This window comes from Leucoraja erinacea, chromosome 3 (genome assembly GCF_028641065.1).
Source record: "Leucoraja erinacea ecotype New England chromosome 3, Leri_hhj_1, whole genome shotgun sequence".
Taxonomy (NCBI): Eukaryota; Metazoa; Chordata; class Chondrichthyes; order Rajiformes; family Rajidae; genus Leucoraja; species Leucoraja erinaceus.
In genome coordinates this window covers 644,310-667,156 of record NC_073379.1, presented here as the reverse complement: position 1 = coordinate 667,156, position 22,847 = coordinate 644,310, and the positions used below count along the sequence as shown (strand labels likewise).

At 43.8% G+C, this 22,847-nt stretch overlaps 1 protein-coding gene across 1 annotated transcript in view; it reads left to right on the top strand.

Annotated features, from left to right (window-relative positions):
• Positions 1–22,847, top strand: part of rasgrf2b (Ras protein-specific guanine nucleotide-releasing factor 2b) — a 220,075-nt gene that overhangs the window by 45,294 nt on the left and 151,934 nt on the right. The window contains exons 3-4 of the mRNA XM_055631130.1: positions 10,575–10,722; positions 19,672–19,761. Of these exons, the coding sequence (XP_055487105.1) occupies positions 10,575–10,722; positions 19,672–19,761 (238 nt within the window). The remainder of the gene's footprint in view (positions 1–10,574; positions 10,723–19,671; positions 19,762–22,847) is intronic.

Genomic DNA, 22,847 nt, shown 5'->3' with positions numbered 1-22,847 from the left:
ACCCCTTAAGAATTTTGTAAGTTTCTATAAGATCCTCCCTCAATCTTCTAAATTCTAACGAGTACAAGCCGAGTCTATCCAGTCTTTCTCCATATGAAAGTCATGACATCCCAGGAATCAGTCTGGTGAACCTTCTCTGTACTCCCTCTATGGCAAGAATGTCTTTCCTCAGATTAGGGGACCAAAACTGTACGCAATACTCCAGGTGTGGTCTCACCAATACCCTGTACAACTGCAGTAGAACCTCCCTGCTCCTATACTCAAATCCTTTTGCTATGAATGCTAACATACAATTCGCTTTCTTCACTGCCCGCTGCACCTGCATGCCTACTTTCAATGACTGGTGTACCATGACACCCAGGTCTCGTTGCATCTCCCCTTTTCCTAAAAGGAGCAAATGTTCTATATTCTACTTATTTCTGGACACATTCATTAATATGGGTGTGAGGAGTTATGGGGTGAAGGCAGGAGAATAGGGTTGAGAGAGGAAGATAGATCAGCCATGATTGAATGGCAGAGTAGACTTGATGGGCTGAATGGCATAATTCAGTTACTAGAACTTATGATCTTATAACATCAAGAGGTGCTCAAGTCTAATTAATAGTGTCATAGTTTGAATTGTGGGGGAAAAGACTTGAACTAAAAATCATACGGTGTAAATATTTTGTGCACTGCATGATAGAATTGCATTGTCTAAATATTGGAGACATACAGACAGCAGGTGCTCGACCTAGGGCAAAAAATCATAAGGTCATAAGGAATAGGAATAGGAATAATTAAGCCATTCAGCCCATTAAGTCTACTCCGCCATTCAATCATGGCTGATCTATCTTTCCCTCTCAGCCCCATTCTCCTGCCTTCTCCCCATAACCTCTGACACCCGTACAAATGAAGAATCTATCTATTTCTGCCTTCATTAACTTTGCCTCCACAGCCTTCTGTGGCAAAGAATTCCACAGATTCACCACCCTCTGACTAAAGATATTCCTCCTCATTTCCTTCCGAAAAGAACGTCCTATAATTCTGAGGCTATGACCTCTACTCCTAGACTCTCCCACCTGTGGAAACATCCTCCCCACATCCACCCTATCCAAGCCTTTCAATATTCTGAGATAGATTAATGAGGACATTTAAAAAGAGAAACAAATAGAGGAATGTAAAAGCAGTGAAGTCTGAAGAAGGGTCTCGAACCGAAACGTCACCTCCTTCGCTCCATAGATGCTGCCTCACCCGCTGAATATCTCCAGCATTTTTGTCTGCTTTAAAAGCAATTGAATACAGCCCAGAGCATCATGAGATGCTCAGGAGATCTGCATCGCAAGGAGAAAAAAAAAATGTGCGGAAAGTACAGATGTATACCTTACTGCAGAACTGGCCAGTTCTAACACAGTGGAAAGAATGAATTGCCTGAAATTGTGGAATTTGATACTGAGTAAATTTGTGCAGTATTCTCAAAGTGGAATTAGATAATTGTGTTGCGAAGGTACAAAAATGCTGGAGAAACTCAGTGGGTGCAGCAGCATGGAGCGAAGGAAATAGGCAACTTTTTGGGCTGAAACCCTATTGTGTTGCGAACATTGACTGTGGAGGTAGTTGGGATGCCTGGTTTTGAGATTATTCAAACAAAGACTGTAGAGATGATTTTAAATGAGAGTACTTTACTGGGCTCTACATCATCTCTCTGTGGAATTGTATTAATCAACCCTGTCACAGCTTCTTAAAAACATTTTAGCCAATGCATTGTAATACTGACATAAATCCTAATATTATAGTTGGAGAATTACACAAAATTCAATAATATTTTATTCCTGTGTGATTAGTTCTAGTTGTTTGAAACCATTGTCAGGCAATGATTTATTTTGACTTTAGTTTGAATGTGGGCCGGAAGCTCAACTCCAGTGCAGCAGCTTTAGACTTTAGAGATACGACACAGAAACAGTCCCTATGGCCCACCGTGTCCACGCCGATCAATGATTCCCGCACACTAACACTATCCTACACACACGAAGGGGTTATTTGCAATTATACCAAGCCAATTAGTCTACAAAAATGTACATCTTTGGAGTGCGGGAGGAAACCGGAGATCCCGGAGGAAGCCCATGCAGATCACAGGGACAATGTATAAACTCCATACAGCCACGTACAGGTTTATGGGTTAATTGGCTTCAGTAAAATTGTAAATTGTCCCTGGTCAAAGCGGATTTGGTGGGGGGAAGGGCCGGTTTCCTCTATATCGAAACAAAACTAAAAGGAAGTAAACAGTGAAGCACAATTGAGAATCATAGTGTTATACAACATGGAAACAGGCCCTTCATCCCAATTTGCCCATGCCGACCAAACTGTCCCATCTACACTAGTCCCACTAGTGGGGTTGGACCTCACTGATTTGCCTTTAATTGTTTATATGCATCGCAATTCCTTTAAATATGGAATTTACAAAGTTGGAATAACACAAATTAGCACACCAGAGCCCATATTCAAACATAAAATAAAAGCAAAACTACTTTGACTGAGATCGTTCATTGTTACTCTTGGAACATTAGCCCTTGCTGACTAATTTACACTCAAATTTTTACTTCAGTTTTCATTATTTGCCAAGTTTTATTTTTTCAATCCAACATAATCTATCTCATCTGTACTATCTTAAAAGTATAATTCATTCCTTAGACCATTGGAATTCTTCATGGTTCTTTGACTTATTCCACAGCAACTAGCCCATTTTTCTTCAAAATGGAAATTTGGACCTAGTATAACACTGATCAATGTATTTACATTCACATCCAACAGTATTTGCATCCATCTAGCCATTTAAATCAACTTTTGTATAAACTCTGCTCTGTGGTAAAACATACCTTGTAAATATGTACAAAGGATGCAACTTGGGCTAAATATGCAAATAATTGCACGGATCAGCACATAGAGAGAGGTCAGTTAATGTTTAGTTTAGTTTAGTTTAGAAACATACAAACATAGAAAATAGGTGCAGGAGGAGGCCATTCGGCCCTTCGAGCCTGCAGCGCCATTCAATATGATCATGGCCGATCATCCAACTCAGTATCCCGTACCTGCCTTCTCTCCATACTCCCTGATCCCTTAGCCAAAGGGCCACATCTAACCCTCTTAAATATAGCCAATGAACTGGCCTCAACTACCGTCTGTGGCAGAGAATTCCAGAGATTCACCACTCTCTGTGTGAAAAATGTTTTGCTCAGCTCAGTCCTAAAAGACTTACCCTTATCCTTAAACAGTGATACAGCGTGGAAACAAGCCCTTTGGCGAGTCCGCGCTGACCAGTGATCCTAGCACTGTAACACTATCCTACACACACTAGTGACAAATTAATTATATTTTATACCAAGCTAATAAACCTACAAACCTGTACGCCTTTGTAGTGTGGGAGGAAACCAAAGATCTTGTAGAAAACCCACGCGGTCATGGGGAGAACGTACAAACTCCATACAGACAGCACCCGTAGTCGGGATGGAATCCGGGTCTCTGCTGCTGTAAGGGCTGTATCTACTGCTGCGCCACCATGCTACTAATTTGAATGTATTGTCTTCTGAATCATTCTTACCATTTTGAAAATGTAACTTTGCCTCAAAGACAATTCTTAAGTGTTCAAATTTACCATCAAATTACTTTGTCTTTCACTGACTTTTTCTTTCATCAGCTTTAGACACTGAATTCCATGGAACCATTTAATTTTGAGTCTGAAGAAGCGTCTCGACCTGAAACGTCACACATTCCTTCTCTCCAGAGATGCTGCCTGTCCCGCTGAGTTACTCCAGCTTCTTGTGTCTGTCTTCGGTTTAAACCAGCATCTGCAGTTCCTTCCTACACCATTCAATTAATGTTCATTGTGTATTCAAATTAGTAGTTGGGCTTTGAACAAGGGCAGCTTGGTTAAAATGGAAATATGTGGTTATTGCTGTCTCGCAATCACCACAACTGACATCTTGAAACACTGAGCTGAAGGGTAGGTAGAGAAAGTTGTTGAATAATGCATACATGCAAACAAGATTGATCACAACAGGAAAATGAATCGTCTGGAGTGGGCTGATCAGATGGTGGAAATTTAAAATGCCAAACACATTGTTGTACTTTGGTGTCAGATAAAGCTGAATTAAAGCCGCAGCTGGCCACACAATATGCCAGTGTAGTTGTTGCAGTCAGTTACATCAAAGGAAAGTCATTGAAAGCAATTCAGTAAAATACAAAACACGGTGCAAGTGCTGGAGTAACTCAGCGGGTCAGGCAACATCTCTGGAGATCATGGATAGGTGACATAATTCAGTTTAATTTAGTTCAAGTTCAAGTTCAAGTGAGTTTATTGTCATGTGTCCCTGATAGGACAATTAAATTCTTGCTTTGCTTCAGCACACAGAACATACTAGCCATTTTTTACAAAACAGATCAGTGTTTAGTTTAGAGATACAATGCGGAAGTATTTGCGCTTCGACCCACCGATCCCCGCACATTAATACTACCCTACACACATTAGAGATAATTTTACATTTACACCAAGCCAATTAACCTACAAGCCTGTACATCTTCAGAGTGTGTGAAAAAAACGAAGATCTCGGAGAAACCTCACGCATGTGATGGTAGATAGTGAACAAACTGTTTTCTGGAGATGCTGCCTGACCAGCTGAGTTACTCCAGCACTTTGTGTCTTTCTTTGGTAAACCAGCATCTGCAGTATCTCATTATTATATGTAAAACGCAAGGAAGGAGATGCCGGCAATACTCAGAGAAGCCAGCAATGCTCCTGTTAGGAGTGGATAACGACGAGGGCACTGAGATGTTGAGAGCCTTTGCCATGAGATGGCACCATGAGAATGCAATCTACCAAATCTTTGTCTGGATTTGGCATTGGAAGCATTTGGAAAGCTGTTGTAACCCATTGATCCATCTCAAGAGAAGTGATGAGGGGAGGCAAACAAGCATTCAAATTGGTAAATACCTTTGGTATTACCCAGCCAGATCCTCTTCTCAAGCCCACACACACTGCCATTTTTGAGCAGTTAGTTGCCAGCATTCTTTCAGGTAGCAGCTTTTGGAGTCGCAGTCATAGAGCAGGAAATAGGCTATTCAGCCTAATTCATCCACGATGCTCCAACTAAGCTAGTCCCATTTACCTGCTTTTGGCCCATATCCCATTAAACCTTTCCGCAGAGAGTCCAGTAATCGGCAAACTACCTCAAAATGTCTGTGAAACGAGCAGGGTGATGGGGGAAATAATCAACATCTTAATCCCTGGCATTAGTAGAGGGGACTTCTGAGGGTACAAAGTTTAAACATTGTTTCCCAGCCAGGCAGCATGACTAGAATCACAAGCCTTCAAGGTGATTCCCATGTATTTATTTTGGTCTTGGTTTCCTACAGCATTTTGGGCATGTGGCACAGTGGATATTGTTCCCAGCACAAAATCCAGCATCCTGAGTAAGAAAATGACCATGCCATTACTTATGCCCCTGTCCCACTTAGGAAACCTGAAGGGAAACCTCTGGAGACTTTGCGCCCCACCCAAGGTTTCCGTGCGTTTCCCGGAGGTTGCAGGTGGTTGCCGGAGGTTGCAGGTAGTAGACGCAGGGAGGGAGACTGACAAAAACTCTGGGAACCGCACGGAAACCTTGGGTGGGGCGCAAAGTCTCCAGAGGTTTCCGTTCAGGTTTCCTGGGTGACGTTTCTGAAGACTTGATTAGAAAGGTCACCCATTCTTTCTCGCCAGAGTTGCTGCCTGTCCTGCTGAGTTACTCCAGCATTTTGTGTCTATTGATATTTCAGGTTGAGGCCCTTCTTTTGCCCTCTGGATTTGGAGGACACTTGCAAACCTCTGTGGCACATTGCCACTGTTGGGCTAATCAAAGTGGGACACAAATGATGATGCAATGTTTGTGACATTCAATAGACAATAAGTGCAGGAGTAGGCCATTCGGCCCTTCGAGCCCATTCAATGTGATCATGGCTGATCATCCACAATCAGTACCCCGTTCCTGCCTTTTCCCCATATCCCCTGACTGCTATCTTTAAGAGTCCTATCTAGCTCTCCAGTTTCCAGAGAACCGGCCCCCACTGCCCTCCACCGAGGCAGAGAATTCCACAGACTCACAACTCTATGTATGAAAAAGTGTTTCCACATCTCCGTTCTAAATGGCTTACCCCTTATTCTTAAACTGTGAACGTAAATGCCCTTGGTTCTGGAATCCCCCAACATCGCAAACATGTATTCTTCCTCTAGCATGTCCAAACCCTTAATAATCTTATATGCTTCAATAAGATCCTCTCTCATCCTTCTAAATTCCAGAGTATACAAGCCTGAGCTATGGCGCTATATAGAGGCATTTTTCACAAAGGTGTAACACTTATCTGGAAAAATAGAGAATTAATCTAGACTGCTGGACTACAGTTGCCTCTTGCAGATAAGCTACTGAACTAAAACTGATTATCCGATCATTTGTTTCCATTAAGCTTTGTGTATTCTGCTTGCGTAATGCATGCACAGACTAAAGTTATAGGACAACATCTACTTGATCTAATTTGTTTGTGCACGCAATGGTTGATTGCATTCGTTGAAACAGGGCGGATCACGTGAAGGTTGCAATCTTCAACCCCAATTTCACAAGCTAAGCATTTACAAACAACCTGGTTAGATGGTAGTGATGAATGCAAATGGTATCTTTATTACATCCTGTATATAGTCAAGGAATGGGAAAGATGCAAGATTACTTTTATTGGAAAAATAATAATCCAATAGGTTAAAAGGAATTTTTGCTGCAAACTGTAGGATGAGGTTGATGTTCGGCAGCCTGGTTCGGCAACTTGAATGCCTGGGTATGAAGAAGATTGCAAAGAGTGATGAACACCGTCCAGTCCATCACTTAAAGGAGCCTGAAAACTGTAACACGCATGTTCAGGAGCCACTTCTTTCCTACAGCGATTAGACTATTAAACACTACAACCTCCAGATAGATTCTGAACTATACAGACTTGTTCCGTTCAGTTTAGTTTATTGTTATATGTACCAAAGTACAGTGAAAAGCTTTTGTTGCGTGTTATCCAGTCAGCGGAAAGACAATATATAATTACAATCGAGCCAGTTACAATGTATGGATGCACGATAAGGGAATAACATTTTAGTGCAAGGTAAAGCCAGTAAAGTCCGATCAAAGATAGTCCGAGGGTCACCAGAGGGGTAGATAGTAGTTCAGGACAGCTCTCTAGTAGTGGTAGGATGATTCAGCTGCCTGATAACAGCTAGGAAGAAACTTTCCTTGAATCTGGAGGTGTGCGCTTTCACACTTCTATGCTTAAGTTATGACTTTGCACTATTATTGTTTATTTATACTGAACACTCTTGACGAATCATAACTGATTCTAAGAACTCAATACTCGTAAATTGGGGAAACAAGGAAATGCAGATGCTGGAATCTTAAGCAAAACACACAGTGCTGGAGTAACTCAGTGGACCAGGCAGCATCTGTGGAGGGATGGGTGACATTTTGAGCCAGTGCTCTTCTTTAGGTTAATTGTGCTCTTAGAGTGGTGATGATGTTACCGCATGTATGGTTAAATCGGTCCATGCCCACCACAAATTGGAGCAACAGCACCTCATATTTCACTTGGGTAGCTTGCACCCCAGCGGTATGAACATTGACTTCTCGAACTTCAAGCAGCCCTTGCTTCCCTTTCTCTCCATTCCCTCCTCCTTTCCAGTTCTCCGACCAGTCTCACTGCCTGCAACTACATTTTACCTCTGTACCGCCCACTCCCCCGGCATCAGTCTGAAGAAATGGTCTCAACCCGAAACGTCACCCACTCCTTCTCTCCAGAGATGCTGCCTATCCCGCCGAGTTACTCCAGCATTTTGTGTCTACTAACCTTTATTAATTATTTGTTTTAAGGTGTGGATTTTAGGATTGCTTCTGTTTTTCTACAAAAAATACCCACAGCTTAGATCTGCACTATCAGAGAAAAGCAAGAAGGCTTTTTAAAAGTATCCTTTCCCTTACTAATCTTCACCAAGCTTTGTCATTGCCAATCCTTATCAAGCTTGTTCTTTGAAGTGACATTTAAATAAAACAAGTGTCACAAGTAATTAAATCATTGTCGACATAAGCTTTGCTGCATACAACACGAGGGAAGATTTGACACATTTTCTAAAATGTCATGTAAAATTATCCGTGCAGTGTGCAATCTCCAAGAGAAATTTTTGGCCGTTTTTCTTTCAATTGTGTATGCGCCGCTGTACAGATGAATATCATTGATATGCAGTTTTGAATGTCTGGGATCAGATAACTTTATCAGGATGCACAATAAAAGCTGCAATTTTACTTCGGAGTCACGCAAGATTCCCGCTTCCGGGTTTTCATAGTGCCTGCCTGGGTTATATACCTATGGCTCCTGCTGAGGCGAAGAATTAACATAAAACCTTACATGGTTATTTCCGGATAAAAAGATGCTGGTTCAGTTGTGATGTTGAAACCATCCTCTGCATGATATAATCAATTCATAGACTTACAGACTCTGAGAGATCGTTTCTGCGGCTCGGGTTGTCAAACCATAAGCGTTAAGAGTGCTCACTACAGATTGCAGGGATAGCACCAAATAGCAGCAATCTGCATAGGAACGACTCTGTCCGGTCACCCTCTGATATCCAGAATATGAAGGTATCGTCAGCTTAAAACCTCCCAGGCTTAGGGACGCAGAGATATGGGTTGTTAACATTGTACTACGTCACTTCACCGATGGGCACCAGCAACATCCCTGCCCATGGTCATACTCACGTACTAGTGATTACGCCATGGCACTGAGTACAGCGCTACGGGTCCAGTCATTGCAACATTGGATAGGATGATCATATCTGCGTGCCATAATAACATTTTGTTTATGATTAATCAAGCAGATTAGACAGGGACACAAGACCAAACTAGAGTTGCATATCCCATGGACCTTGGGTTGCGCATTTACACCAGTATGTCAAGGTTCCTAAGAGCCTTATAGACTGACAGCAATATTATTAGTTACATAAAATCTTGTTAGAAGGAATTACTACGAACCTTCTCCAGATGGTTATATGGGTCTTGCATATACAGGACTGTATATTGACATTGAGTCTCACTCCACCAGGACCGCTATACCTCAGCAGCAGGGATGGACCACATCCTAGCGGTTGCAGGATGGTCAAACTATTGATCTGTCCAAATATTCAGAATAAACCTATTGCCAGATCAGGGGTATTTGCCAACTCTATGCTAGGTATGGTTCATACTTCCTCCAGGTTGAGGGAGGTTACTATTGCCACTATTATTCATTAATAGCATCAACATGTCTATATCTATGTCATGTCTGAACGCATTCTTAATGTTCACTCATCATTGGCCTACTGATGCAGTGTATGACGCCTGGACTCGGTTCCACGGCATGAAATCAGAGCTTTAAAATCTTCACGTAGTCACTCACGTGACTCCGAAGTAAAATAGTAAGATTAAACGAGAACTTACCAGTTTGAAGTTTGATCTTTATTTTATGAGGAGTAACGTTGAGGGATTACATGCCCTCCGCTCCCAGCCCTCTATCATAAAGTTCAACTGGTATCATGGTTGGCTTATCTTACTATGTTCAGTTCAATAGCTGTTATCTGTGATTTCACACCGCTGCTTTGAAGATTGACACGCATGCGTACTGGACGGGGTTTTCACGTAACCCCTCAACGTTACTCCTCATGAAATAAAGATCAAACTTCAAACTGGTAAGCTCTCGTTTAATCTTACTATTATATCACACGGCCATATGGGCAGGATACATAGTATAGGTTCATTGCAATGGGTGCTTAATAGTTGGCGTGGTTTGGTCGACCAAATGGCCTATTTTTATGCTGGCCTCTGGTCTCTGGTCTCTATATTTACCTATTAAACCCTGAGTCTGAACAAAAACTCTACCTTGAAACTCGATGAAAATGAATGAAAGGTCCAGCTTTTTGGGGTAGCACCTTTCTTTGGCTAAAGTCATTACTGCAACATAAAGTCTATATTTTTAAGGATATAGTTAATTTATTGCATGTTTTTGCACTCATTTCAACAATTACGGCAAAGTTTAGATCTCATAAATATCAACTGTTAGATGTGTGAATGAGTGCATGAGGAACATTCAAAAGCTAAGTGGACACCATATTCCCAGACATTAGTTTAGTTTAGAGATACAGAGCAAAAACTGGCCCTTCGGCCCACCGAGTCCATGCTGACCAGTGGTCCTCGTACGCTAGAACTACCTTACAGACACTGGGGACAACTTACAATTTAACCAAAGCCAATTAGCCTACAAATCTGTATGTCTTTGGAATGTGGGAGGTGATGGGGAGAGCATACTAACTCCGTACAGATAGCACCTGTAATCAGGATGGAACCTGGGTCTCTGGCGCTGTAAGGCAGCAAGCAACTCTACCACCATGCCGCCTCCTATTCTCTAATTAAGAGTTTTCTTCAAGTTGTTTGTGGTTTATTGTTTAAAAATTGCAAGTCGATTGCAAGCAAGGGGCATTGCATTCATTCAGTGTTTCTCTATTTTTCTCCTAGTTACTGTGATATAGTAATTGAGCGAGAGATACTGATGCAGAAGTATATTCATCTGGTACAGATAGTGGAAACGGAGAAAATCGCAGCCTATCAACTACGGCAGCAACTTGAGGATCAAGACACTGAAATTGAAAGATTGAAAGCTGAGGTCAGTAGTATCAACAAATAAAACTGTTTTGTATTGATAGATAGCTGGACAGGAAAAAAATAGATGGATATTTCATTCTCTTCTACATTCTGCTTTACTCCAATGACATGGACAGCGGCTTTATCACGACTAACTCACAAATTCTCAGTATCTTTGACAATGATAAACCATTTAGCTTAATGGTTTAAAAAGTTAAGGGCAGTGATTCCACATCTCAAATTTTTTTTTCCTGAAATAGAATCCCAAATTTCCTGGAATTTGTTGGTATTTCCTGAAATGTTCAAAAACGCTTCCTGCATGTTATTTGTTGTTGTGTTTTTCTTTTGTGGGCACACGTTAACAACACAGCAATCAAACTCAGACAAAGAACACAGATAGCCTCTAATTAGCCTCAAACTAAACTACCTGGTAGTGACTGCTCCCTCCCTCTCCCTCTCCCCTCCCCCTCCTTCTTCCACACCTTCTCCCACCCTTCCCCTCCCTCTCCCTTCCCTATTTCTCTCTCCCTCTCGCCCCTCCCCTCTCCCTCTCTCTCCCCTCCCTCCCCCCCTCCCTCGCCCCCTCGCTCACTCCCCCTCCCCCCCTCTCTCATTCCCCCACTCTCTTTCCCCCTCTCCTTCTCTCCCTCTCCCTCCCCCTCCTCCCTCCCCCCCTCCTTTCCCTCTCCCCCTCCCCCTCCCCCCTCTCCCCCTCCCCCTCTCTCCCGTCTATCTCTCCATCCCCCTTCCCCTCTCTCTCCATCCCTCCCCTTCCCTCTCTCTCTCTCCCCCCTACTCCTCCCCCCCTTCTCCCCTCTCTCTATCCCCCCCCCTTCACTCCCCACCCTCTCTCCCCTCCCTCCCTCCTTCGCAGCATTGGAAGGCCTGCAACGGGGGAGGGGGGGGGGGGGGGGGGCGTGGGCCCGGCTGGAGTGACGCCTGGTGTCGGGGTCACGGCCGCTGCCAGGACTGGGTTCAGAGTCAGTCGTTCCCGTTCCCTTTCACGCCCAGCGACGGGAGAACGGCCTCTCTAGACCGCTGGCAAGCGGACCCACTCCCTGGACGACAGGCTGACTGGCGGCGAGGCTCCAACGCACGGATGCAGGTCATCAACCGGATGGGCAGACACCGTATCCCCGGGCCCGGAGGAGAGGGCGCTCCTTTTTTCTACCCCAATTATCCCGCAGGCTGGATTGGACCCCTTGGCGGGTAGTTTGACACTCCTGATGTAAAACACGAGTGGACCCGTTGGATCCGACTCCCCCTCCCCCAACGCATTAATCCACCACTCATCCAGACACGAGGTGATGTAGTGAAAATGGTGATCTGATCCCGTCCGGGCCCACTGCACACGGGCGGGGAGACGACGTTATTTTGCGTCCCTACCACATCACCGGCGCCATATTCAATTAGACACGGCTGATGGGCCTCCCCCAACTGCCTATTGTCTATTCCTTCAATAGACAATAGACAGTAGGTGCAGGAGTAGGCCATTCGGCCCTTCGAGCCAGCACCGCCATTCAATGTGATCATGGCTGATCATCCCCAATCAGTACCCCGTTCCTGCCTTCTCCCCATATCCCGACTCCTCTCTTTTTAAGAGCCCTTTCTTGAAAGCATCCAGAGAACCTGTCTCCACCGTTCTAAATGGCTTACTCCTTATTCTTAAACTGTGGCCCCTAGTTCTGAACTCCCCCAACATCGGGAACATGTTTCCTGCCTCTAGCGTGTCCAAACCATTAACAATCTTATATGTTTCAATGAGATCCCCTCTCACCCTTCTAAACTCCAGAGTGCACAAGCCCAGATTCTCCATTCTCTCAGCATATGACAGTCCCGCTATCCTGGGAATTAACCTACGCTGCACTCCTTCAATAGCAAGAATGTCCTTCCAAAAATTAGGGGACCAAAACCGCACACAATTCTCCAGGTGTGGTCTCACTAGGGCTCTGTACAACCGCAGAAGGACTTATTTGCTCCTATATTCGATTCCTCTTGTTATAAATAATAATAATAATAATAATACATTTTATTTATTAGCGCCTTTCAAGAGTCTCAAGGACACCTTACAAAAATTTAGCAGGTAGAGGAAAAACATGTAAGGGGAATGAAATAAATAGTAGAGACATGACTAGTACACAAAGTAAAGACAGAATTCAATTCAAAACACAGTATGAGGCAATTAATGCACAGATGAAAAGGGAGGTGGACGTGGGGCTAAGGATAGGCAGAGGTGAAGAGATGGGTCTTGAGACGGGACTGGAAGATGGTGAGGGACACGGAATTGCGCATCAGTTGGGGGAGGGAGTTCCAGAGCCTGGGAGCTGCCCTGGAGAAGGCTCTGTCCCCAAAACTGCAGAGGTTGGACTTGTGGATGGAGAGGAGACCGGCTGATGTGGATCTGAGGGACCGTGAGGGTTGGTAGGGGAGAGGAGGTCAGTGAGATATGGGGGGGCAGATGAGATATGGGGGGGGGGGGTATGGAGAGAAGGCAGGTATGGTGATCAGGATCTTTGAATGGCGAGGGCTGAGGATGGCAGGATTCTATGTTTCTATGGAGGGCTTTGTAGGTGAGAATCAGGATTTTGTAGGTGATCCGGTGGGAGATGGGAAGCCAGTGAAGTTGTTTGAGGACTGGAGTGATGTGATGCCAGGATTTGGTATGGGTGATGAGTCGGGTGGCTGCGTTCTGGACCAGTTGGAGTCGGTTGATGTAGGTGGAGCTGATGCCAAGGAGAAGTGAGTTGCAATAGTCCAGTCGGGAGGAGATGAAGGCATGGATGAGTGTTTCAACAGCGGGCGGTGTGAGAGAGGGTCTGAGTTTGGCGATGTTGCGGAGATGAAAGAAGGAGGTTTTAATTACATGGCGGATGTGAGGCTCAAGGGAGAGGGTGGAATCAAAGATCACGCCAAGGTTGCAGGCCTGGGGAGATGGGGAGACAGTGGTGCCGTCGATGGTCAGAGTGGGGTTATTGATTTTGCCATTCGCTTTCTTCACTACCTGCTGTACCTGCATGCTTACTTTCATAGACAGATGTACAAGGACCCCCAGATCCCGTTGTACTTCCCCTTTTCCCAACTTAACACCATTTAGATAGTAATCTGCCTTCCTGTTTTTGCTACCAAAGTGGATAACCTCACATTTATCCGCATTAAACTTCATCTGCCATGCATCTACCCTCCCCCAACCTGTCCAAGTCACCCTGCATTCTCAAAGCATCCTCCTCACAGTTCACACTGCCACCCAGCTATGTGTCATCTGCAAAATTGCTAATGTTACTTTGAATCCGTTCATCCAAATCATTGATGTATATTGTAAATAGCTGCGGTCCCAGCACCGAGCCTTGCGGTACCCCACTAGTCACTGCCTGCCATTCTGAAAGGGACCCGTTAATCCCTACTCTTTGTTTCCTGTCTGCCAACCACTTCTCTATCCATGTCAGCACTTTACCCCCAATATTATGTGCCCTAATTTTGCCCACTAATCTCCTATGTGGGACTTTATGAAACGCTTTCTGAAAGTCCAGGTACACTACATCCACTGGCTCTCCCTTGTCCATTTTCCTAGTTACATCTTCAAAAAATTCCAGAAGATTAGTCAAGCATGATTTCCCCTTCGTAAATCCATGCTGACTCGGACCGATCCTGATACTGCTATCCAAATGTTCGACTATCTCACCTTTTATAATTGACTCCAGCATCTTCCCCACCACCGATGTCAGGCTAACTGGTCTCTAATTACCTGTTTTCTCGCTCCTGTCTTTCTTAAAAAGTGGGATAACATTAGCTACCCTCCAATCCACAGATCCTTAGTCTGTAGAACATTGGAAAATTATCACCAATGTATCCACAATTTCTAGAGCCACTTCCTTAAGTACCCTGGGACGCAGACAATCAGGCCCTGTGGATTTATCAGCCTTCAGTCCCTTCAGTCTATCCAACACCATTTCCTGCTTAATGTGAATTTCCTTCAGTTCCTCCGTCACCCCAGATCCTCTGGCCACTACTATATGCGGAAGATTGTTTGTGTCCTCCTTAGTGAAGACAGATCCAAAGTACCTGTTCAATTCATCTGCCATTTCCTTGTTCCCCATAATAAATTCACCTTTTTAGGTTTCAAGGGTTCAACTTTGGCCTTAACTAATTTATTCCTCTTCATGTACCTAAAGAATGTTTTACTATTCTGCTTTATATTCTGCTTCAACATGGAAACACATATTAAGGGCCTGTCCCACTTAGGCTATTATTTAGGTGACTACAGGCTGTCGCCACATGGTCGACAGGGTGTCGTCTGTATGGTCGTGAGTAGTCTCCTCAGTCGCCCAATGACTCGTAGCGTCTTTCTGGTCGCCGTTGGATTTTCAATATGTTGAAAAATTTTCGGAGACAGTCGTCGACAATGGGTTTGACGCCAATGAGCATGCTTGACTTCTCCTGACGTAGGTGCTGCCGTAGATGTCGCCAGGTTAAAGTAGGTTGTCGCCAGGTGACGTAGGTTGTCGCCGGTGCTGACTTCGTTTTGTTTTGTTAAGGTAATGATTCTATTTCAAATTTTATGTTGAAGGGGTGTCCAGTTTCAGAAACAGCTTCTTCCCTATAGCCATCGGGCTATTAAACACGACAACCTCTGACAAGATCTGAGCTCCATAGACTATTATTATTATTGCACTATTATTTTTTGTTTATATTTATGCGGACGTGTGTGTGCGTGCGTGTATGCTTATATATATGTTTATATTTATATATATGTACGTGTGTATGTGTGAGTATGTGTATATATATATATATACACAAACTGAACTTTTTTTTCTTGTTTATTATATTGTTTACAGTGTATTATGTTTACATATTCTGTTGTGCTGCAGCAAGTAAGAATTTTATTGTTCTATCTGGGACACGTGACAATAAAACACTCTTGACTTGACTCTTGAGGTTAAACTGTATGACCAGACCGACAGTTTGAATCATTTGGCATTCCATTTAATTTGGAGAAGCCACAGTATTTGTAAAGATTACTGTGTAGGTGTGGCAACAGTAGAGGATACCTGTAAATGTTACCACGTAATGATGATGTCTTGTATTGTAAGAGTGGGGAAATAGTGCAGGGATCTGTGCTGGGGCCTGTAGTTTGTGATATCTACACTCGGCTTGGATGTAAATGTGGATGGGTCGATGAGCTTTTCAGTAAGTTGGCCGATTGCTGCAAAATTGGTCGAGTAGCGGACAATGAGAAAGGTTTTCAAAGTACACAGCAATATATAGATCAGGTACAGAAATGTGCGGTGGAACGGCAGATGGAGTTTAATCCGAGCAATTGTAGATGTTGCACATTGGGCGGTCAAATGTAAAGTGAAAATACACAATTAATGGAATGACTCTCAACCCCATTGATGTACAGAGGGATCTTGGGGGGTAAGTCCATAGCTTCTTGAAAGTGACAATAGAGTGGTAGAGAAGGCCAATGATATGCTTGCCTTCATTGGTTGGGGCATTATGAGTCAGGAATAGTTCAGCATCATGTTATTCAACATTCTAAATGTTATTGTACTTATTGTATGATCAGTGTAGGACAGAAATGTCAGGAGCACAATATGACTAATGATAGCAAAAAGGTAGTTTCATTAAATGTCTTGAAATGCAAAAAGTGGCAGCTTTTATGGTGGAGATTGACTCTGAACGTGTGAGCTAATGGAAGCAATGATTCATTAGAATTAATAATTTGTTTAGAAGCCTGACAGTAATCAGGATAAACACCGACAACAGACAAAACATCCATTGGAGGTCAATTAGCAAAGGAATATTGTGGATTTTACAATTGAAATTTAATGCTTTGGGTCTAAAACCTGGAAATATTGTACATTATTTTGACGAAGTGGCAAATGGAATAGATTGGATAAGAATGTTGATGTGATGTGCAGCATGTCGACGCTTACAAAATATGAGTGGCAATGTTTTGCATCATAATTACCATGCTGTTCTGACAATCTGTTCGAGTCGTAAGTTTAATGAGGTGAAAAATGATCTATTTGATTCAAATATAGCAAATATCTCTTTGTTGAAGCCATTGTGCAAAGAAATACCAGTAAATTCTAGGACAGAAACAAGGCAGTATTTCAAGTGAGCTCCTCCACAGGGTAAAGTAGTTCTAAACACATTGAGCAACCCTTTTGTGTCCTCTCAAACACTGTTTCCATATCTATCAGTATAATCTAACATCTAACCGTTTCAGTCGCCTCCTCCACGGAGAGGCGACTTTTTCCATGTCGCCTCCCCCGTGGCCTAGCAGCAAGGATCGGTGCGGCCTTTCCCAGAGACGCGCCCAGGGCTTTAGTGGCGGGCGCAGCGCGGACCCTCGGCGTGGAGCGGGCGAGCCGGAGGGGAACGCTCCGTTTGCTGGCCCCCGGCTGCCAGCAGCCTGAAGCCGTGGTCTGCAGAGCTCCAGCTGGCGCGGCGTCCACAGCCTGGGATTCCTCGTGGGGGACCCGGGGAGAAGAAGAAGCTCGGACTCCGACTGCCGGCCCGCGGCCAACTTTTACCCTTGGGGACTTACCGTCAGGAAGTGAGGTCCCTCGCCGGGGATCCCTGGGGGGAGCTTCGACTGCCCGCCCTGCAGTCTGTGGTGCTTCTGGCTGCGGTACAAACTTTAAATCTCGGACTGCTGGCCTGCGGCTTGCGGTCTACACCAACTTGAAGCTGCGGTCTCCGGTGGGGGAGGCACCGTTTCAGGACTTACCTGGACTTTATACCTTGTCTGCACATCTGGACGCCCGCAGCGATGACTGCGGGAGGGTTGAGGTCCCATCCACGGGGGAAAATGGAGGAGGACTGGCCAATTTTTGTGCCTTCCACCACAGTGATGAATGCTGTGGTGGATGTTTGTGTTAAATTTTTAGTGTGTTTATGTGTGTTCCTTTTCATTGTACCGCTGCTGGCAAATTCATTTCACTTGCACTTTATGTGCAATGTGACGAATAAAACTGATTGTACTGTAAACTGAAACTGAAACTGAAACTGATGTTTATGACATCACCTTGAATACCCATAAACCTTTTCCATGAGAAAGCGTGGACAGCAGATACACAGCACTATTTTACAAGTCACGTCCTTACTTGGAAATATATATATCAGTGTTCCATCATTGCCACTGGAGCCCAGAAGTCCTCATTCATTTTTGAGCAATTCAAGATGGAAGCTCACTGCCAATTTCCCGAGAATGATTAGAACTTGACAATAGATTGATTGGTGGCCTTTGCAATGTCGTGCATGAATGAATAAAAGACTAATATTATTCAATCAATGACCCACTGATTTTGGCACATTGGCCTTCACCAGTCAGAGTGAAGTTGATGTGCTGAGAACTGTATAGAAGTTGGGAGGTCATGTTGCGGTTGTGTAAGTCATCGGTGAGGCCGCATTTAGAATATTGTGTTCAGTTCTGGGCACCATGTTATAGGAAAGATATTGTCGAGCTTGACAGGGTTCAGAGAAGATGTACGAGGATGTTGCCAGGACTAGAGGGTCTAAGCTACAGGGAGAGGTTCAGTAGGCTGGGTCTCTATTCCTTGGAGCACAGGAGGTTGAGGAGTGATCTTATAGAGTTGTATAAATTCATCAGAGGAATAAATCAGGTAGATGCACAGAATCTCTTGACCAGAGTAGGGGAATCGTGGACCAGAGGACATAGGTTCAAGGTGAAGGGGAAAAGATTTAATAGGAATCTGAGGGGTAACTTGTTCACACAAAGGGTGGTGGGTGTATGGAACAAGCTGCCAGAGGAGGTAGTTGAGGCTGGGACTATCCCAATGTTTAAGAAACAATTGGAACGGTGCATGGATAGGACAGGTTTGGAGGGATATGGACCGTATGGAAGGGCCTGTTTCCATACAGTATCACTCTATGACTCTATGACACTGAATATGATCAATTGTGGATAGGTACACTAAAATGCTGGAGCAGCAGCATCTATGGAGATATCTTGAGGAGATGTCGCAGTGGAGTAGACAATGTGTTTAAGAAGGAACTGCAGATGCTGGAAAATTAAGAAGGAAGTGCAGATGGAACTGTAAATTAAGAAGGAACTGCAGCTGCTGCTCCAGCATTTTTGTGAAATCTCCTCAAGGTATCTCCATAGATGCTGCTGCTCCAGCATTTATGTGTACCTTCGATGATCAATTGTGGATCTTGTAATAAAACAAGATGACATGCAGCACAGTGGCGTAACGGTGGAGCTGCTGTCGTTACCAGAGACCTGGGTTTGATCCTGATTACGGGTGCTGTCTAGTACAGAGTGTGTACATTCTTCCAGTGACCGCGTGCGTTCTCCCCGCGTGCGTGCGTGCGTGCATCCAGTTCCCTCCCACACTCCAAAGATGTACAGGTTTGTATGTTAATCGACTTTGGTAAAATTGTAAATAGTCCCTATTGCGTAGGATAGTGCAAGTGTATGGAGTGATCGCTGATCGGCGTGGACTGGGGTGGGGGGGGGGGGGGGCGTAAAGTTTTCACACTGTATCTCTATAGTCTATACAATGCATAAAATGCTGTTTAATCGCAGTGACTCCTAATGCCCCTGTCCCACTTAGGAAACCTGAACGGAAACCTCTGTAGACTTTGCGCCACACCCAGGGTTTCCGTGCGGTTCCCGGAGGTTTTTGTCAGTCTCCCTACCTGCTTCCACTACCTGCAACCACCTGTAACCTCCGGGAACTGCACGGAAACCTTGGGTGGGGCGCAAAGCCTCCAGAGGTTTCCTTTCAGGTTTCCTAAGTGGGACAGGGGCATAATTGCGCAATTTTAACAGTTAAAAAGAGCAATATTACAGTGCAAATCTTAAGGTCTTTTGAGAAAGAGTTACAGATATAATAAATGATACAGTCAGTATCAAGACAGATCAAATATAACTGCATAGCCTGTGAATTTATCCAGGTACCATGTCCACTGTTATTCTGATTATTTTTCCTTTGTTACTAAGATTGTTGCTGTGAACAAGACTAATGAACGGATGCGGCCATACCAAGGAAATCCAGAGGATGAAGATCCAGATATTAAAAAGATTAAGAAGGTGACATGACATTTAATTTAATTCATAATGTGCAGTTTGTTTGTTGAAACCAGAAGAATAACAGTACCCCTGCTTGCCAGCGGCTCTAAATAACACACGTAAGTGTATGGATGGCTGGATGAGAGAATTTTTTGTTGTTGTTTTTTAAATAATTTTTATACTGTCACATCCAATGACTGAATTTTTTTTTTGCTTGAATATTCACTTGTAGAATGCATTCAAAAGGTCAACCTAGAAGTTAAATAGTTTGGACTCTTTTCCCATAAGTTATAACTTGCCATCTTCCATTATATACCTTATGCAGAGAGAGCGATTGGTTGGTGCAACTCAAAGCACACTAACTGTGCAGAATTAATGACCCGAGCAGAAACAATCCTGGTATAGTTGATAGCCCTAGCTAGCACTGGGCCTGTACTCACTGGAGTTTAGAAGGATGAGTGGGGCCTCATTGAAACTTACCGAACAGTGAAAGGCCTGGACAGAGTGGATGTGGAGAGGATGCTTCCACTAGTGGGACAGTCTAGGACCAGAGGCCATAGCCTCTGAATTAAAGGACGTTCCTTTGGGAAGGAGATGAGGAGGAGTTTATTTTGTCAGAAGGTGGTGAATATGTGGAATTGGGCAGCACAGTGGTGCAGCGGTAGAGTTGCTGCCTTACAGTGCTTGCAGCGCCGGAGATCCGGGTTCAATCCCGACTACGGGTGCTGTATGTACGGAGTTTGTACGTTCTCCCTGTGACCACGTGGGTTTTCCCTGAGATCTTCGGTTTCCTCCCACACTCCAAAGACGCACAGCTATGTAGGTTAATTGGCTTGGTTTACGTGTAAGTTGTCCCTAGATTGTGTGGGATAGTGTTAATGTGCGGGGATCGCTGGTCGGTGTGGACTTGGTGGGCCAAAGGGCCTGTTTTCGCAGAACTAGGCTAAACTAAAATTGCCACAGAAGGCTGTGGAGACCAAGTCAATGGATATTTTTAAGGCAGAGATAGATAGATTCTTGATTAATACGGGTGTTAGGGGTTATGGGGAAAGATAGATTAGCCGTGATTAAATGGCGGAATAGATTTGATGGGCCCAATGGCTTAGTTCTGCTCCTATCACTTGCAAACTAATGAACTTTGGTAATCTCCTCCGCCTCCAATCAACTACTGAAATGTATTAGATTATTGTGAAAACATTCAAAACATTACTGTCACTATAATTTTCTGGAAATAGTGAATATATACAGTGAAATAGTGAAAAAAATCCCCTGTTTGAATTAAAGATGAATTATCAGTAATTAAAGATGAATTATCTTTTATTACTGTAAGAAAAAACATATTAAGTTTATTTTGTGTAAAAGGATTCTGAAATTATACCAGGGTGATATAAGCCTGAGGTTTTTCTATTGGCATGGTTCTGGATATGCAAACAAAAAAACTTCTTGTAATTGGTTGCGACAGTATAAAAGTTGTTTCAAAGATAATTTATTCAGTGAAATGGTCAGAAAACGTTCTCCTCATCCATCAATCCATGCAATTTACAAAGTGTCTTTCCCCTTTCCTATGTGTTGGACTTCAGGTGATGATAGGCAGTAGACAATAGACAATAGACAATAGGTGCAGGAGTAGGCCTTTCGGTCAGCACTGCGATCGAACCATTCACTGTGATCATGGCTGATCATCCACAATCAGTACCCCGTTCCTGCCTCCTCCCCATATCCCTTTATTCCACTATCTTTAAGAGCTCTATCGAATTCTCTCTTGAAAGCCTCTAGAGAATTGGCTTCCACTGCCGTCTGAGGCAGAGAATTCTTTGTGTGAAAATATTTTTCCTCATCTCCGTTCTAAATAGGTTACCCCTTATTCTGAAACTGTGGACCCTGGTTCTGGACTCTCCCAACATCGGGACCATGTTCCCTGCCTCTAGCGTGTCCAAACCCTTAATAATCTTATATGTTTCAATAAGATGCCCTCTCATCCAATTCCAGAGTATACAAGCCCAGCCGCTCCGTTCAATCAACATATGACAGTCCCGCTATCCTGGGAATTAACATTGTTGTTTTGACACCATGTGTAGGAAGGAATTGCAGATGCTGGTTTACATCAAAGGTAAACTCTGCAGGACCGACAGCATCTCTGAAGAGAAGGAATGGGTGACGTTTTGGGTCGAGAAACGTGTCTGAAGAAGGGTCTCGGCCTGAAACGTCACCTATTCCTTCTCTCCAGTGATGCTGCCTGGTCCACTGAGTTACTCCAGCATTTTGTGTCTATGTTTTGACACCAATTGAAAAAGGCCAGAAAGTGGCTTAATGTGTACGCATACAATTGTGTGGAATTCACAAAACAGAAAAAATAGACGTTAGCTCAATTAGTCTCTTGTTATGTTTATGCTTTGTGCGTGACTATGCCTATCGCTTACAGTAAAATAATGAGCCAAATTCATTGCAGATGTTAGACTTGGCTAAATGTTCCTTCAACTTTTAAAATGTAATCCTAGTCCTATAGACAACCTGTCTAAACACTGCATTCTGACGATCCTTATTCTTAACAACCCCAAATTGACACAGAGACTGTTAAGGTTGACCACACAGGCATGGAAAAGTAGCACGACAAGGACTGGGTGGGATTTACTTCTGCTATTACGTTTGGATGAAAACCTGCTACTGTCCCGAGGAACACATCTGCTTCATAAATTGTTACATTTATGTATCCATAAAATCTCTAGAAGATAGGCAGCACAATGGAGCAGTGCTAGAATTGCCCTGGTTCAATCCTGACTACGGGTGCTGTCGGTACGGAGTTTGTACGTTCTCCCGTGACCGCATGGGTTCTCCACACTCCAAAGGCGTACAAGTTTGTTGGTTAATTGGCTTTGTAAATTGGCTCTAGTGTGTGTAGGATAGTATAAGTGTGCAAGGATCGATGGTCGGTGTGCACTTGGTGGTCCAACGGGCCTGTATCTGCGCTATATTTATAAACTAAACTAAAATATTACAGGTACAGAATATGAAAGGGAAAAAGAACCATGCTACTGAGAGAATCACCTTGTACTTGTAAAAATACTTTAAAATAACTATCTGTAGTTGAGGGTAGACAAAGGTGTCCA